The 16935-nt window shown below is 35.4% G+C and overlaps 1 protein-coding gene across 1 annotated transcript in view; it reads right to left on the bottom strand.

Annotated features, from left to right (window-relative positions):
- Positions 1 to 4961: 4961 nt before the first annotated feature.
- Positions 4962 to 16935, bottom strand: part of LOC131068285 (uncharacterized) — a 63751-nt gene continuing 51777 nt past the window's right edge. The window contains exons 3-5 of the mRNA XM_058003457.2: positions 10520 to 10678; positions 5661 to 5959; positions 4962 to 5480 (exon numbers count right to left, since the gene is read on the bottom strand). Of these exons, the coding sequence (XP_057859440.1) occupies positions 5265 to 5480; positions 5661 to 5959; positions 10520 to 10678 (674 nt within the window). The 3' untranslated portion in view covers positions 4962 to 5264. The remainder of the gene's footprint in view (positions 5481 to 5660; positions 5960 to 10519; positions 10679 to 16935) is intronic.

Genomic DNA, 16935 nt, shown 5'->3' with positions numbered 1-16935 from the left:
AAAACGGTGAATAGATAATCCGATTATTTTGAGCAATCAAATTTTTCATGATATCATAACGGGTGACGAGCCTGAATAAATTTTTCATGCCCTTGTACCTGGAAATTATTACAGATTTTTTAAGTGATTTTTTTATGAAAAAATTTGATTGGTGGGCGAAGAATTTTCAAGTTTTTTTAGGGTTTGCGTCTGAAGAATCATTAAGGTTTTCTGTGTTCTAGGCGGCACATGTAGGGTTCCACGATTTTTTTTTTAAATCGTATGTTTTTTTTTAAGTGGTTTTCACAGCACTAGTTTTTTTGTGTTTAAGCACGATTTTCGTGGCAACTACAACTATTATTTCTAAGTGATTTTTTTTTTTCCCAAAAAATGCATTTTTTCTTTGGCACTAGGAGGGTTTTTGATAACGCAAAGGTTTTTTTCCTGTTGCTCCCGCTTGGAGGGTTTTCAATTTCACATTTTAACAGTCCATGCAATTTTCGCGAATTCCTGCAAATGTTTAGGTGCGTGATTTAATTTCGCATAGGCGCGATTTTTTTCGACCCATGTCAAAATATTTTTGGTGCATTTTTTGTGCACGTTGGTGTATTTTCGTGGCGGCGAGATTTGTTTTTATTTGCAGGCACGATTTTTCACGACGAATTGATTTATGCCAATGGCTAGGGTTTTTGGTGACGCCAAGATAGTTTTTTTGCAGGTTTTTTCTGATTTTTTTCAAGAAAATCAGAGATCATTTTCTGTAGGTTTTGGGCTCTCAGAAATTTTCTGGTTTTTGTGCAATTTTCTGCGGCTAGGGTTTGCAATTATGGGTTTTCACCAAACCTCAATTTGCACATTGGGATTTGTGTCGGCATTATTCGCCTTGGGTTTCTTACCCATTTTTGTTTTGATTGTTTTCTGTTCTAGTTTTTCATCAACAGCTTTTGCCTCAATGTTTGTGCCTTCACAAGGTTGATTAGCGTTGACCTCAATTTCCGGAATGGCCTCTTTAACCAACACCATGTTGGAGAGCAGTCAGAAGTTCAATGGCCAAAACTATAATACCTAGAAGCAGAGGATGCTCTCAACTTTTGAGTATCGCTGCCTTGATCAGATTGTTTTGGACAAGGCTCCTCGTCCTACAGCAAAAGGTGACAACAACCAGGACAAACATGATGCAAAAAAATCAAGAGGCTATCATGCTTATCAAGTTATCTGTCATAGATTATCAACTCCCTCAAGTGCCTTCAGGTAAAACAGCTAAAGAGATATGGGATCTCTTGAAGGATCTTCATGAAACATCCGACAAGAGCCGAGCTTTCTTTTTGAAGAATATGTTGTTTTCTATCATGATGGATGAAAAGATATCTATCCAGACACATCTTACGAAGATCAAAGATATGCGTGACCAATTGAACGCTATTGACCGCACCATGGAGGAAGAGGATATGGTAGTGATCACGTTGAAAAGCCTACCCCGATCTTACAAGCATTTCATTGACACGCTCAATATCTTTTCTACTAGTGTTGATCTAAAGTTCCCTGATCTCTGCACCAAGCTTTTATAACAAGATAGATGGAAGCAGTAATTTAGTAGTAACAGTGTTAGTGTGGAACAAGTGTTTACTGCCAAGGACAAGGGCAAAGTCGAGTTCACTCAGCAAAAAGGGCAGCGCAACTCTGAGGGGTTCGCACAGAGATTCACATGCCACTATTGTGGTGGACCTGGGCATATCCAAAAGTTCTGCAAAAAGAGGTTGGCTGATCAGAAGGCCAACCAAGGAGGGTCTCAGGAGCAGGTGCAGGCTCATGTTGCAAAGCGTTCGGAAGAGGAGTCAGCCTTCTATCCTTTTTGATTTTGTCACCGGATGGGTTTTATAAATTTTTTCTCTACAAAAAATCATGGGAAGGGTTTTGCTTGATTTTTCCTCAAAAATTAGGGAGTGTTGTTTTACCACGTGATGTCTGGTATTTTGCCACGTGATGACTAGGGTTCTTGCTGTGTGACATTTCAAGGTTTTGTTCGATTTTTTCCTCAAAAATCATTTCACGGTTTGTTCTAACTGTGTTCAACATGATGTTGGTCAAAGATGCCATCATGGAAGTCAACCTAGTGAAGGCACGAGACAAAGTAATCTAATTAAAAATCAGAATAGAAGCAACTGCAAAATGAATCTGAAACCCTGGAGTGGAATTCGAGGCACGAATCCCAATGCACGAATTTTGAGATTTGCTGAAAAATCCAGAAATTAAAATTTCCTACAAAACCCTGAAAAATTTTCTGAAAAAAAATCAAAAAATAATAATCTACAAAAAATAATATAGTTTTTTTTTTTAAATCAATAATATAAAAAAGGGAAAAAACCCTATATTGCAACAGAGATGTCTACAAAGCAAAAAATCGCACAATAAACCCTAACCGTCGTCGTTGTTGTTTGGTATTTTGCCGCGTGACATCTGATGTTTTACCACATGATGTCTAGTGTTTTGCCGTGTGATGACTGGGGTTCTTGCCACGTGACGTTTCAAGCTTTTGTTTGAATTTTTCCTCAAAAATCGTTTCAAGGTTTTTGGTCCTACTTAGGGATTTTACCATTTCTTTTCCAAAAAAAATGATGATTTGTATCTTCAGTTTTGGAGGGTTTGCCGATTTTTCCTCAAAATCGTGATTTCAGGTTTCAATTTGGTTACCCAACATCAAGTTGGATGAATTTCGGTAATCTTGGTCATTAACACTTTGCAGATCTAGGGAGAGTCTTCGCCGCAGCAAAGTGTTCTTTTCGTTTGTGATCAAAAGACCTGCAGTGTCTTCTGTAGGGTAGTTAGTAGATAGAATAGCCATTAATGGAGGGTATTAGAATATTTAATTATATTTTAATTAGCTTTCATTTGAGCTTTTTGGCTTTTTAGTTTTCACTTAAACGACTAGTTCTTAATTTAGAACGTCTTGAAAACTCTTTATATACGGTTGTAAAACGTTGAATCGTAGAAACGAGACTCGAACTCGGGAAGGCCGACCCGGACTCGAACTTGGAGTGAGACTCGGCTTCAAACTCGGCTGGACTCTAGAAAGTGAAAAACTAAAGAAATTTAGAGATTTTTATAGATTTAAAACTTGTTTTATGCACCCTTTATTGAATACACCTTAAAGACACAATAACATCATCAAACTCGGCTCATTTGATTACATACACAAGTATACATCAATCACATAAGCATAAACGCAAATTGTAGCTAAAAGAAATAACAAACATAGATTCATCAAATGTTCCATACAAATACCAAAGGTAAATACAACTACAAGCCTATGGGTCAAAGGAGCATGCACCCTCCGGCCCCGACCCCGGCCCCTTGCGAAGGCTTGGAGTCAGACTTGGCTTCAAACTCGGCTAGACTCGAGAAAGTGAAAAACTCAAGAAATTTAGAGATTTTTATAGATTTAAAACTTGTTTTATGCACCCTTTATTGAATACACCTTAAAGACACAATAACATCATCAAACTCAACTCATTTGATTACATACACAAGTATACATCAATCACATAAGCATAAACGCAAATTGTAGCTGAAGGAAATAACAAACATAGATTCATCATATGATCATCATCAAATGTTCCATACAAATACCAAAGGTAAATACAACTACAAGCCTATGGGTCAAAGGAGCATGCACCCTCCGGCCCCGACCCCGACCCCTTGCGAAGGCGTCTAGGGTAGGTCCTGGATGATTCGACAACCATAGTTGCTCCTCGTGACACCATGCCATGCTCACCAACATCAGGAACATCTATGTCACTATCTGCCTCTAAATCTCCTGTCTCTGCTCGTGCTCTCCGCTCCTCTGCCATGACTACAATCTCAGCCTCTATATCTACTTGGTCAATCCAATCAGTGTCAGACTCAAAGGTTAAATTTTCCCTACTTCTATCAACACAGTTTCCCCCCATATTTTTTGACGGGAGTTTGGGGGCAGCGCCCCGTGAGGCCAAAAAAACATTTATTATTTAATAAAGGCGTCGGGTGTTATTTTTCTATTGGCTGACATGTTGTAACCCTATTTTTTCTCATTCTTAGGCGGAGGTTGTAGTGAACAAAGACGAGATCATTCATTTAAAAAAAACTTTCAAAAATTTTATTTTTTTTCATTTTATTTAACCCAGCCGTCAACCGAGTTTCAAGCACTGGACCTGCCGAGTTTGGCGATTTTAGGCCAAACTTGGCGAGTTTGCCCCCCTGGACTCGGACGAATCCGAGCTCAAGCTCACCAGACTCGGGGGCATAAATCGTACTCGGACTCACCAAGTTTGGCAAGTCCTAGGCGATTTTCCGATCTATGCGTTGAATAGATAATCCGATTATTTTGAGCAATCAATTTTTCAAGAATACCCATAAGAGGAGACATAGAAGTAAAGGTGGCATCCTTGTTTATAAAAGACCACTTCCAATGAGCACATCTGCCAATTGCTCCTGAACAATCAGAATTGGGAACTATCAGTCAAACAAGGGCCAGGGAACATTTCAGCACCAATAGAGTATTGAAGCCTAAGAGATCAGAAAGCAAAGCATCCTAACACTCTTGAATTCCTTCGAGGATTACTGATTCCATTTTGTAAATGGAAACTAAAGTTGTTCAGCCTTTAACTAGCTATTTTTGATCTTACAAAGGCTTTTAATATTTCGTTTGGACAAAAGTTCATGGTTTCAGCCACAATCAAGCCACACAATTAGGTCTTTCCGTAAAAAGAAACTGGAAACAGTCAAGATGTTGGTAGACTATGCCAGCTATTCAACTGACTTTTAAATATCAATATGTTTTCTTCTGGTGTAAAGAAAAATTAATTTAGAATGCAAAACAACAGTAGAAAACCAAGACAATATAATATCTATATTGATTTGGTATGTGAGATACAAAGAATAAAAGAAACAATTTCAACAAAATAATTATTCTTAGCAGTTTAACATAGAAATCATTGCAAAAGTGATATTAACAAAGAATCTATAATTATTGAAATAATTCAAGTCAGGCAAAATTTACTGAGAGATCTTCAGATTAAGAGATGGTGACCTCTACTGGTACATACTCATTAATGAATTATAGAGACACAAAAATGCACATCTCAAAAAGCCTAAAAGGCAGTAAAAGCGCACGGAAAAAAAGCAGCCACTCAATATGATTGCATCAGAGTATATCTTTGTTTCAGGAAGTCTATGTGAGAAGATGCTGTATAATGGGTTTGAATTTTGCCACACTCCCACAACCACTGAGGGATTCAGTTCCATTTTCATCAAGGGTCTTGAGTTCTTCTGCCTGCAGTGCCACCAACTAGGGAAATAAACTTCAGAAAATCAGCTAGGGTGACCTCTGATTGGTCAGAGGATGGCACTGACTGACCCTGTAAATCAGTTTGTCTTCTACTTGAATACTCACTCGCTGCAAGCTTGGATGACTTTGAAACTGACAAGATCCTCTCCAAATCTGACTGATTTAAGGGTCTTGGGATCTGGAGCAAAAATAAACGATCAATTCTAATTAACTTACTGTGAAACAAAGAAAGAAAGAACTACCACTAAGGCTCTCGTTAAAGAACCTCTTTTAAAGTAAATAAATATAAGCTAAGCAATTTCATTCACAGAGATTATCCAGACAGCTTTACATCTAGTATCAAGTTTGATGCACTGACCTGAGAAGTTATCCGGCCAGTCTTTTCCTGCTCCAACATCTCTCTAATTGGGGCATATGCTGCTTGCTTACAAAGTTCTGTTAAATCAGAACCACTGTATCCTTCACACAAGCTAGCTATATGATCAAAGTCAATATTATCCTCTACATTTTCACCCTTCAAAATTACTTTTAGGATTTTTGCCCTCTCCTTACAGTCTGGCATGCCTACTTCAAATGCTTGCGGAAGACGACGCAAGATTGCATCATCAAGCTCCCAAGGTCTATTTGTTGCAGCAAGCACCATAACTCGAGCATTCTCTTCACATGTAAATCAATAGTATAAAAAAAATTGGTTTTGAATCTGCTTTCTGAATTCAATAATGAAATTATTCTTATGTATAGACAACTACTATAGAAATACTTTAACTTGTTACCATTTAAAAAAGAAAAAAGAGAATACATTAGCAGCTCAGACTAATTGTTGCAATAATTGACTCCCAGATTTTCATAATCAACTTCTCTGCCATTTGTGTCCAATCTTAGAATTAGAAGATTTACATCACCTTACATTTCAATAAATTGGGTAACTGAATATAGAAAGAATTATGGTGGGTAACTGGGCTTCTGGTTGCAGATAATTTACATCTAACTAACAAATAACCAACAATTTTAGTCCACTGGGCATCAAGATGAACATCTTAAATTTACTAGTTTGTCTGCAACTTCAAGGAATAAGTTAACCATACGTGATTCAAAAAGGGTTGAGTTATACCTATAGGTAATCTAATCAAAAAGCAAAAAGTCAGCGGATCCATCAACTATGCTACTTGAGAAAGGAACATAAAAGAATATTTTGACTTCCAATCCCCAGTTTCCTATCAGAGTAGTAGCCATCACTAAAACCTTTTCCAGGATACAAACGAATGTCTCTGCACAGTTGTTCCACATGAAGAAAAGCAGCACCTTCCTACGCGATGTTCCCAAATTGTAACATTTGTGTTTAAGCATGTGAAAGTGGAATTATATGATGCAAAACAACAATGGAAAATCTGTCAATGGGAATGGCGAGTATAATTTGTAATACACCAAGGAAGTGCCTACAGAATCTTACAGGCTAAGTACAAGAGAAAAGAAACAGAAACATACTTATTCCCTCCATTTACAGCCATCATGATGCAAGAGCATAACTGGCCTAAGAGCAAACCTGTATCAACTTAAAACATTCCAAGTTTTTTTCTAGTTCTCCTTTGTTTTGTAGGTTTATTCTAGTCCATTCGGAGTTCAAGATTGCACTTCACATGAAAGATCCGGAAGGTCCTGAAACGGTTCTTCATTAATGTGAAGAGGTTTTGGATGTGACTTCCTTGCTCACTTTCCAAAAAGGGTTCTTTCAGTTGTTTCTCCTTTTGGTGACAGTCAATTCTGCAGCAGTTGCACTATCGCGTTCACCCTCACTAGTTTCCTGGGACTTCACTTATCCTAACTACATTGTTGTATCATTCGAGCTCACTACCATCAAGTTCATTGTGCAAGATTTCTTTCTTGAAGATTGTAACATAAATTGCACCCAGTTGAAATTCAAGTTCAACAAATTTCTAAGTACTACTTTGTGCCAATACAAGTTCAACAAAATTCAAGCACCAACCATTCCTACTGCATGATGAAGAATCCATCATATTGATCAGCTATATTATCTACTTATTGTAACTTCAGCATTTGCTTTCTGATGAGTATTTGGAGAGATTGGAAATTCTAGCTGAAGATCAAATTGCTGGATTTCCTACTCCCTTGGTTCCTCTCCATGTGTTTCTTCCTGCTTTTGGACCTCTGCATGTGTTTTTCTGGTATTTTTTCTTCCTCTTCATCAAACAAAGTAGTCTCCTTTTCAATTTTCTTATTCAGTAAATTTAATGGATTAGAAGAAAGGTTTGTCAGTTGGGTTGGGATTCTATTGGTTATTTCTATTATTTCTTCTTCAGACTTGCCTGAAGCATTCATCTTTATCTTCCTATTCATTGGAGGGTTTGAGCTTTTCTGGGCAATCTCCACGAGGTGTCCATAATAATGGCAATGGCTACATTTGAATGGGACTTGTTCATAATCCAGTTTTTGAGTGAAGACTAGATCATCCGTCTTGAGGCTGATGGCTTATTAGTAATTAGAGTCCTTAGTGAGAACAACTTCAACACAGATGTGAGCTACAGAGGAGTGTTGTTTTTTCCTTGTCTTCAATATGCCAATCATGTTTCTGAATGTAATTTTAAGCTCCGTCCTAGTATGGGGACAAGTACATGTTTGGGGTTCAAGTACAACACTACAACATTTTCGCAGGTACAGGCAGGGACTATGGCATTTTTTCCCCAGGTATAGGTATGGATACAGGTTCATGTATGTATATAGTAACAACTAAAAACTATATAAACAATAATACTCATAATTGCTAATAAACAAAATATATGCATACATCATAATTTGCAATAAAGAAAATAGCATTACTCATAAATTCATAATTCAGTGATTTACCAAATATCAATGCAAAATCAAAATTTAACTAAGTTGTCAATTCTAGCACAGGAACAGATACGGGTTTGGGTATGTCAATACAGCATTTTCCCCCTAAGGATGGGTGTGTCATTGTGGCATTTTTCCCCTTGGTACAAGTACAGCTGTAGTGATTTTAAGGATTTGAAGCTTTCACAATGTGCCCTCAGATAAATCAAATTTAAAGACATAATTAACTTATCAATTAGAAGCTACTTTGATGGCATACACAAGTATACAATATATATCGATCTCACTAAAGAATATTTGCATTAATACATATATAGATCGCTGCTCCTCATTACCGTGTTAACCTTTTGACTTGGCTGTAACCAACTCTTAATTAATGATTTGTTAATTATTGATTATTCTTAGGTTTATTAATAATTGCAATTGATATTAGTCTCTGACTTAACCATGATTGATTAATTGATAATGATTTCTTTCCTTATCAGGTATGAAGACTTGCCAAAGTTAACAATGTCAACCTGTAGATGATTGATCTGCCTGGTGCATCGACAAGGACGTCGGTGAAATCGTAAAGTCTTACCCTGCAAGACAATTTCACCTACAGGTCTCTTACTACGGGAAAGGATTCAGACCGGGGGTATGACAGTCTTGCCCTTCCCAAGATTGCTTGTCCTCAAACAACGAAGTTTAATTTCATAATCCGCCTTTCGCTGCGCTACTCTGATATTATCATAAATTAAAACTAGTACTACCCTAAGTTGCGAATTTGAACTAAACTTGCAACATCATAGTCTAGAGTTGGAAATTGGCAAGGTTTAAAATTCAAGACAAAGTTTTCTCTCATCAACAGTAATCATGAGACAAAACAAGGGCAAACTTTCCATATATTGTCTAGAAGCATGACACACATCTATGACCTTAAACGTAATGTTCTCTTCTGAATAAATTATTGTCTCTTTTGATTCTCTCCGTTGTTAAGCATCAGTCTTGAAAATATATCAAGTATGAACCAAGCACCGGGCATACACATAAAACACAGTATACACATGCCAACTAGATCCTTCTTAATAAGTAGAATGTATTTACTATTCATTCCTTACTTGCAATGAAACCTTGAGGTTTTATGAAGAGGTTTCAGCTGCCATATTTATGAGGGTGATCTGATTGCTAGATTGGTTCCTCCACATTGCTCCATCTGTTCATCGTCCCTCCTCCTTTTGATTGTATGTTCTTAAGATTTCCTTCATCATACCTTGTTTGTTTTTTGCATCTTCGTCAGATGTTGCTTCTATCTTATGGGCTCAACCTCTCTTTCCACATCTATGCCCCAGTTCCCCTTATGTTTGTAGCATAAATTTTTCTTTTCAGGTTCTCCTTTATGGCAAAGGTGGCCACGTTCCCAAGGTTCCTTACATTTGTACCATAAGTTCTTTTTCTTAAGTTCATCTTTGGAAGAGGAGACTTTGCGGAATCTATATTCCTTGTGGAAAGTTTTTATATGCTCTTTTAAGGGTTTGTTACTTGTAGATGATGTTTCTAGTCTCAAGGCCTTTTCAATGGCAACCTCTAGAGATATTGGGTTAAGGGCACTTACCAATCCTCAGAGTGAATCCTTCAAACCTTCAACAAATAGATAGGTTAGCCTATCTTCGTCAACTCCTGAAACCCTGACTGAATTTTTTCGGAATTCAGCTATGTAATCCTCTACTGTTCCTTGTTGCTTTAATTGAGTCAATTCTTTAATATCATTTTGGGGATGTTTCCGGTCAAATCTTTTAATAAGTTTTTGTTAGAATTCATCATAGGAAGTTACATTTTGGTGACATTTTGGGAGTTATTCCTAGTTGTTCAAACAGCCATATTATTCAAACCTTGGAAAGAGATTGCTAGTTGTTCCTGATACCAACACCAGAGTAAATGTCACTGTTAATTTTAATTGCAAAGTCTATAAAGCATTACCTATTTACTATTGAAATGTTGTTTAATCTCGAATACCTCACCACAAACTATAGATCATAAAATACCATTTCATATTTTGGAATAAAAAGTCCCACCAGTAGGGTCTAGGTACCACCAGTAAATATATACTCCATAAGTATTAAACTTATTATACTTATTACCATACCCAATGTAAAAGCAAGTACAGCTTATTCAGTATTCACCTTGAATGGACTGCTATGTTGAAAAGAGGAACAAAAACATAAAACCATAAAAAAGTTATTAAGATTGATGTAGTTCATCCAAGTAGAAACAAATACAGCTCAAATGCAATTTATAAATTCATCCCGATGCCCACTAAATGCAGAGCTTGTTTATCAAGATATAAATTTTAGCAATAAAGCAATAATATAAAAAAGTGAAACTTACGATCTGTGGTAAAGCCATCCCACAAAGCCATAAACTCCGTCTTCATATTTGTAAGAACTTCGTGCTCAGTTGAACGCCGTTGACCCAAAAAACTGTCAACCTCATCGATAAAGATGATGGCAGGCTGAAGCTTGTATGCCAAGGTGAATAGCGCAGTCACTGCATATTCCATAACAGCTTGAAATTGTTACGTAAAAAGAAATCACTGCATTGGAAAGTATTAAAAGAATGATATGAATCTCTAAGTTTAGAAAGCAATCACTTCTTGCTCATGAAAGAAAACAAAATCATCACTGAACTAGGCAGCTTTTAGATCTGTGATCTAAGCTTCAAGAACATAGACATTTTGCCACCAGCCTGTTTGGAAATGACCACTGTAAATAGCATCACTACTAAAAATCTATTAGAAACCTCGTTATCAGAAATGTGGGTAAAATAATAAAAGTCTTGCAAAAATTTTGACCCCTATAGAAATACAGGATAAGTTGTCAATTCCAGCTCAGAATGATCATTATCAGATTGAAAAAAAAATTTCTACATAAAAAATATTTACTATGAAGATTAATTGCTTTGGAAAATGTTAACTAACATCCTTTCATTCCATTGAAAAGAAAAGATTTTCACAGGGCATCTTCAAAAAGCCATAACAACAGGATCAATTTCATTTGAATAAATAATAAATAATGATATTGCTATCAGGATTCAACTGTGTAGTTTTTGAGTCAAACTCATTGACCCATGATTCATTGGGCATTCCCGGGAGGTCACCCATCCCAGTACTACTCCAACTCAAGCGAGCTTAACCACGGAGTTTCCTCCAAGGTTAAACCCACTTAGCTTGCAACCCCATTTGCAAAACCTTCAGCAAGTGTTGTGCCTTATGAATCATTCATTATAGAGCCCCTTTAGCTCATCAATTAAATAATAAACATCCAAACTTGGTCCTAGTTTGTTTGCTGTACAGCTTGAAAATTGTTATCAACTGCTTTTATTCAAGGATAACCGAGCATAGGAAGACAATATACAAAACAAACAAAAGCAATAGGCATACTTTCAAGAAGATTGTAACTAATGAGATGTGGAATTTCGTTTCTACAAATAGCAATAAGAAGAGAGTAAATAATACAAGATAACCAATCTCATTTACAGGAGGCAGGTAAAACCTATATAAAATCCTTGATGTCCATCTTAGCCAGATGGTAAGCATGTTATAGATTCATAATCCATAACAACAAGATTCTGACTAAGCAAAGCACTCAGCAAGTTAATCATTTATTTGGAATATTTAAAAACCATGGCTAAAACTCAAACAATTTTTGAAAAAAATGTTTATAATATATGTGATCCAAATCAAAACAGCTTAAAATCAACCCATACACAAACTAACCAGAAAACCAGGTTTTCAGTTTGAGCGTGAGAAAAATTCAGTGTGTGAATGAAATGAGTGAGAAAAGGTCACTTGGGCCTTTTAAGACTTAAATGACCTTTTTCTGTGTTTTAAGTGTGATTTTAATGTGCTTTCTTTTTCTTTAGTCTATCAGACAAGCCAAGCCTATCAACCTCATAAGCGCCATAGTCACATTTGGTGACTCAGCAAGCATTGGCTTCAAACAGGCAGCTACTGCTTTGCCTTGTGAGCCAGTGCACAGTACAGACTGGCAATTCCCACTAAAATTTGGCGACTTGGTGAGTCTTGGCTGCAAACTCACAGCTAATGCTTCACCTCATGACTCATCTAACACTTGCCTAGTTGCAACACTGATTCATACCACTATACCATGTAGGAAAAGCACAAGGTCTCGGCCAATTAAGTACAGTTTCTCAGTTCATAGCTTAGTAATTAAAAAATAATTCTTTGATTCACATAAGCACTACTTAATCTAAAGACAACAATTTTCATACCATATTCAACACAATTTTGCCATTTCTACTATCACACTGAAGATTCCTTCTGCATTAGTCTAATTCATCTGGATCATAGTCAACTGGCCCAAAAAAATTTAAAAATCGGGAAAAAATTGAAATAACTTAGCAAATTTATCAAACATTTGAAAATATATAATTCCTTAAAATATTTTTTAAAAACACACATATACACCAATTTGCAGCTTCAGTTCACAGTGGAAGTGGAAATGGAAGTTCTGGAAGTTCTTGAATATTGAGTGGTCTCTATCTGATCCATTGGGAGGTTAATTTCTGGCACCTATTCACAAATTAAATTGGACACAGGTCATCACCATGCATCAAAAAAATACTACTGAAAGTCAAGTTTGTATGATATAAAACCAAACCAAAAAAAAACTTAAAATCACTAAAATAAAATAATAATAATATAAAACCAAACAAAAAACAACTTAAAATCTCTAAAAATAAAATAGAAACAAAAAACATCATTACAAAATCTAAAAACAATTAAACTATATAATATATTTTTCATAAAAATAAATTACATTAAATTATTATTCAATTGTTTTAAAATACTTATATCGTTTTACAAAGATATTATGTCGAACTAAAATATTACAACTAATTAAGTACAGTGGATACAAGAAACTCAAACCAAAAGATTAGGACCGAGAAATTAAATTTGTAATATTTATTATTTTTAATTAATTGCATGATAGAAAATAAGACTGGAAAATAAGAATGTAACATTTATAAAGGATATAAAGCCCGTATTAGCAAAGTCCTGAAATCAATAATAAATAAATTCATCCACGATTCTGCAACTCCCAATATCATCTTCCATCTCGTGTTTAAAGAAAAGAACGACTCTATCGCTCTGAAGGCAGCCTCCTGTCGCAGGTAAAACAAGTTAAAAAAATTAGGTTTTCAATCACCTGTTTTATGTTTTCTTTCGGCAAGTTTTTTTGCTAAGTTAAGGCGATTTTTTCCGACTTTTGCCCTAGAAATGGATGCTAGTTTAAGGCGAAACTTGTCCACGGTTTTTGCCGCAAGTGACTGGCAGCCATGTCTACCTTGCAAGTACTCGCGAGTCAGGCAATTTTTCTGCAAGTTTCGCATCTTTGATCTGGATATTGATTGAGATCTCAGTTTATATGTAATCTGAATAATGCACTCACATCAATGTTTCACACCTGTCACCTAAATGACAACAAAGACATTATGTCCAAAACAGCAGCTTGCTAACACTATTTATGTCCAAGACATTATGTAAAACATGTGTATAACATTATATTAGTTATATATCTAAAAAATTCACATAAATACTAAAAACCAACTACACACAATAAATTCAAAACATATGTGGCAAATTCAAGTATGGAACTAAATTTATCTTGATATATTAGAATTCAAAAAATTGAGTACACAAATGATCAAGACTCTAGAATAATGAACTAACACACTGGGTTAGAAAACGTTAATTTGATCTGGTAACCAATAATTGCATGGACCTAATGGCAAGCTACCATTGTAAACTTGTAGAAGACACACATGTAAAAAATACAATCAGAGAAACCAATATTGGCTATATGTCTATAAAACCAACCCCTTTCCAACACTTTCATACCCAATTCACCAAGATAATTAGCATTTCAAAGCCAAAACAGGCAGCTTGAAGTTGACTATAGCTCTATAAAACTATAAATACGTAATCCTACTTCCCTACCCAGTATTTCAGTACAAGTTGACAAGTTAATTAGCATTACAAAGCCTGAAGATCATTCAACTACATTTATATTTAGAGGAACAAATATACTCGGTGTCTAATGGGTTTAATGGCAAGCTGCCATTGCAAACATAATTAAAGACCCTCAACCTGCTGAACTTAAATCTTAATTGCAGTAAGAAAAAACAATATTGGCTATATATCCATATAAGCAGCCCCTCCAAAACATATTCACACAATTTGGCAAGACAATTAACATTGGAAAGCCAATCAGACAAAATAAAGTTGTATGTAGTTCCATAAAACCATACTATTACTCCCCTACCCAACATTTCCAAACCAGAGTTGGCAAGCTAGCTAGAATTCTGAAGCCCTAAAACCATTCAACTACATTTATATATAGATCTCATTTAGAGAAATAAGAAAATTTAGTGTTTATTTATTTAGAACTTTCATAAATACAAGATTTTTATAACAAAATAAAGTTTGGTGTGCTAGTGAAAAAACATAATCAATTTGAAGTTAAATGCATGCAACATTGCAAAGTTAATATTAGTCCTAGTAGTCACCATGGGAGACCTTTGAATGCAGTCAATTTTGTAGTTAACAATAATTTGAAATCAACATAAAATAGCACCTAAATGTTACTGGTTTGATGGTTGTCTCTCTAGTCTCGCATATTTTTAATCATGATTGGTTACAAAACAGTTTGAACAGTCAGTCTCCAAGATCTAGAAGTATAAGGTCTATCAGTGCAAAAATAAGTTAAAAAAAAAAAAAAAAAATTGAGCTTTTGGATTTTGTGCTTGTCCGCACACAGCCCCATTTCCCCACCTAGGTGACATGGCTGCAATTGCACCAACAACACAATCATGAAGATACTCATTAGCATGATTTTTTTGTATGCGCGCTAATTTTCTATGCTACTGGTTTGCTCAAGATTGGCCTGCCAGTTTGGGTCCAGTCTAGCCCGAATATGGGTCCACCCAAGCGGCTAATTTTACTGATTTTTTATTTTTATTTTTATTTTTGTTGTTTTCACTTCTAAGTTTCTTAAAAGCCATAACACCCCCACCCCCAACAGATAAGGTTTGCAAGATTGAATGAAGAGTGGTTTGCAAGAGGAGAAAAGTGCAGTGACAAAGAGAAGAGAAGAATGGGCTTCAATAACCATTCCCCAAAAACATATACATATGAGCAAGCTCTGGATCATTTCAGTTTTACATCAGAGGGATCTTCTGCCTTGAGAGTCTATTCTATCAACCAGGCATTGATTTGATAGAATTAAACCATGGATGATTGCGCCATTACAAATTGCAGATCAGCTTGTTAATGATAACACAGGACAAGGTGATAATATCAGAGGAGCATTCAAAGAAATTCAAGAATTGTATATATATGATGATGCATGGAGAAGCAGCGATTAAGTGCATAAGGCATCACTTATATTTATACAATGAAAGAGCAGTGATAAAGTGCATAAGGCATCACTTATATGATATACATGAAAGAGCAGCGATAATGAAAGAAAGTGTTTAAGAAGTTTAAAGAAGCTGTAATTAAGTTACATAAGAGGTTACTAATGTATACTAAACAACAGCAACGATTGGAGGCAACAATATTAACAAAACTAATGGTATGGTAGCGATTAACAATCATTGTGTTGTGCTCATGTTAAATACAGTGATTTATATCAGTGATTTCATTGGCAGACAATGATTATGTAACAAGATACTGATTATGTTTAAAGGCAGAGTATACTAATGCACAGCGATGCAGTATGAGCATCGATTATACTTTCAATAGTAACGATGAAAGTATTAAAAGATAATATTTTATAAATGGAGCAGGATCAGCATTAATAAAAATCGAATCTAATGAAGTTGACCTCCATCAAAAACAACTCTATAGATGAAGAATATAGATGCAATCATGTAGAAGTTTAAATTAAAGATTTAAACTTATTCTGGCCAACCACACTTGGCATCACAGAAAGATCCATCATATATATAATAAGCGATGATTATTATTAACTAATATGTGGCAGCAATCATGATGTATGAGAAGCAGAGATTAAAATCTAGTTGATAATGCAGTGATTAAACAGAACGTATGGACAAGCAATTTACAAAAGTGGTGATTATATTTCAGCGACTTGATAGCAACATTTATTAGTACTAACTAATGACAAGTCGAAGACAGTGCTTCTTTAAGAAACAGCAATTAAAGAAGACAGTTTGTTTGATTAAAAGAGACATCAAGTTACATAAAGCAAGCGACTTATGCTAAAATATAAATAAACATTATAAAGGGCAGCAATTAACTTTGAAGAGATGCGACTTCCCTCTTGGGAAGATATAAGATCATTATGGAAAGTTGAATGAAGAGAGTGTGTAGAACTAACGAATTCATCATATACACACAGCAGATTAAGAAATTGAGCAGATATAAAGAGAATATATGCATATATAAAGACATATAAGCAGATACATAGGGAGCATGTGTAAGTATACATGAAGAATTGGAAGGAGAATGTTTACAGATTTGGTAGCAAGATTATATGAAGATTTAAAAGGCAGATTTATAAACAGTCCTAAACATTTTATGAAGCAGGATTATGAAGATGAATATCATAATGGAACATATATAAATAAGTGTAAGAGATTTATGAAGCATATACGTAGAAAGAATATGCAAGCGTATGTAATCATACAATTTCATTTATGTTATGAGAAAGAGGAGAATCATGGAGTGAAAGAATGAAGATTGTAATGTCCATCATCCA

This window comes from Cryptomeria japonica, chromosome 11 (genome assembly GCF_030272615.1).
Source record: "Cryptomeria japonica chromosome 11, Sugi_1.0, whole genome shotgun sequence".
NCBI classification, from domain to species: Eukaryota; Viridiplantae; Streptophyta; class Pinopsida; order Cupressales; family Cupressaceae; genus Cryptomeria; species Cryptomeria japonica.
This window is presented reverse-complemented; position numbering and strand designations above follow the sequence as displayed.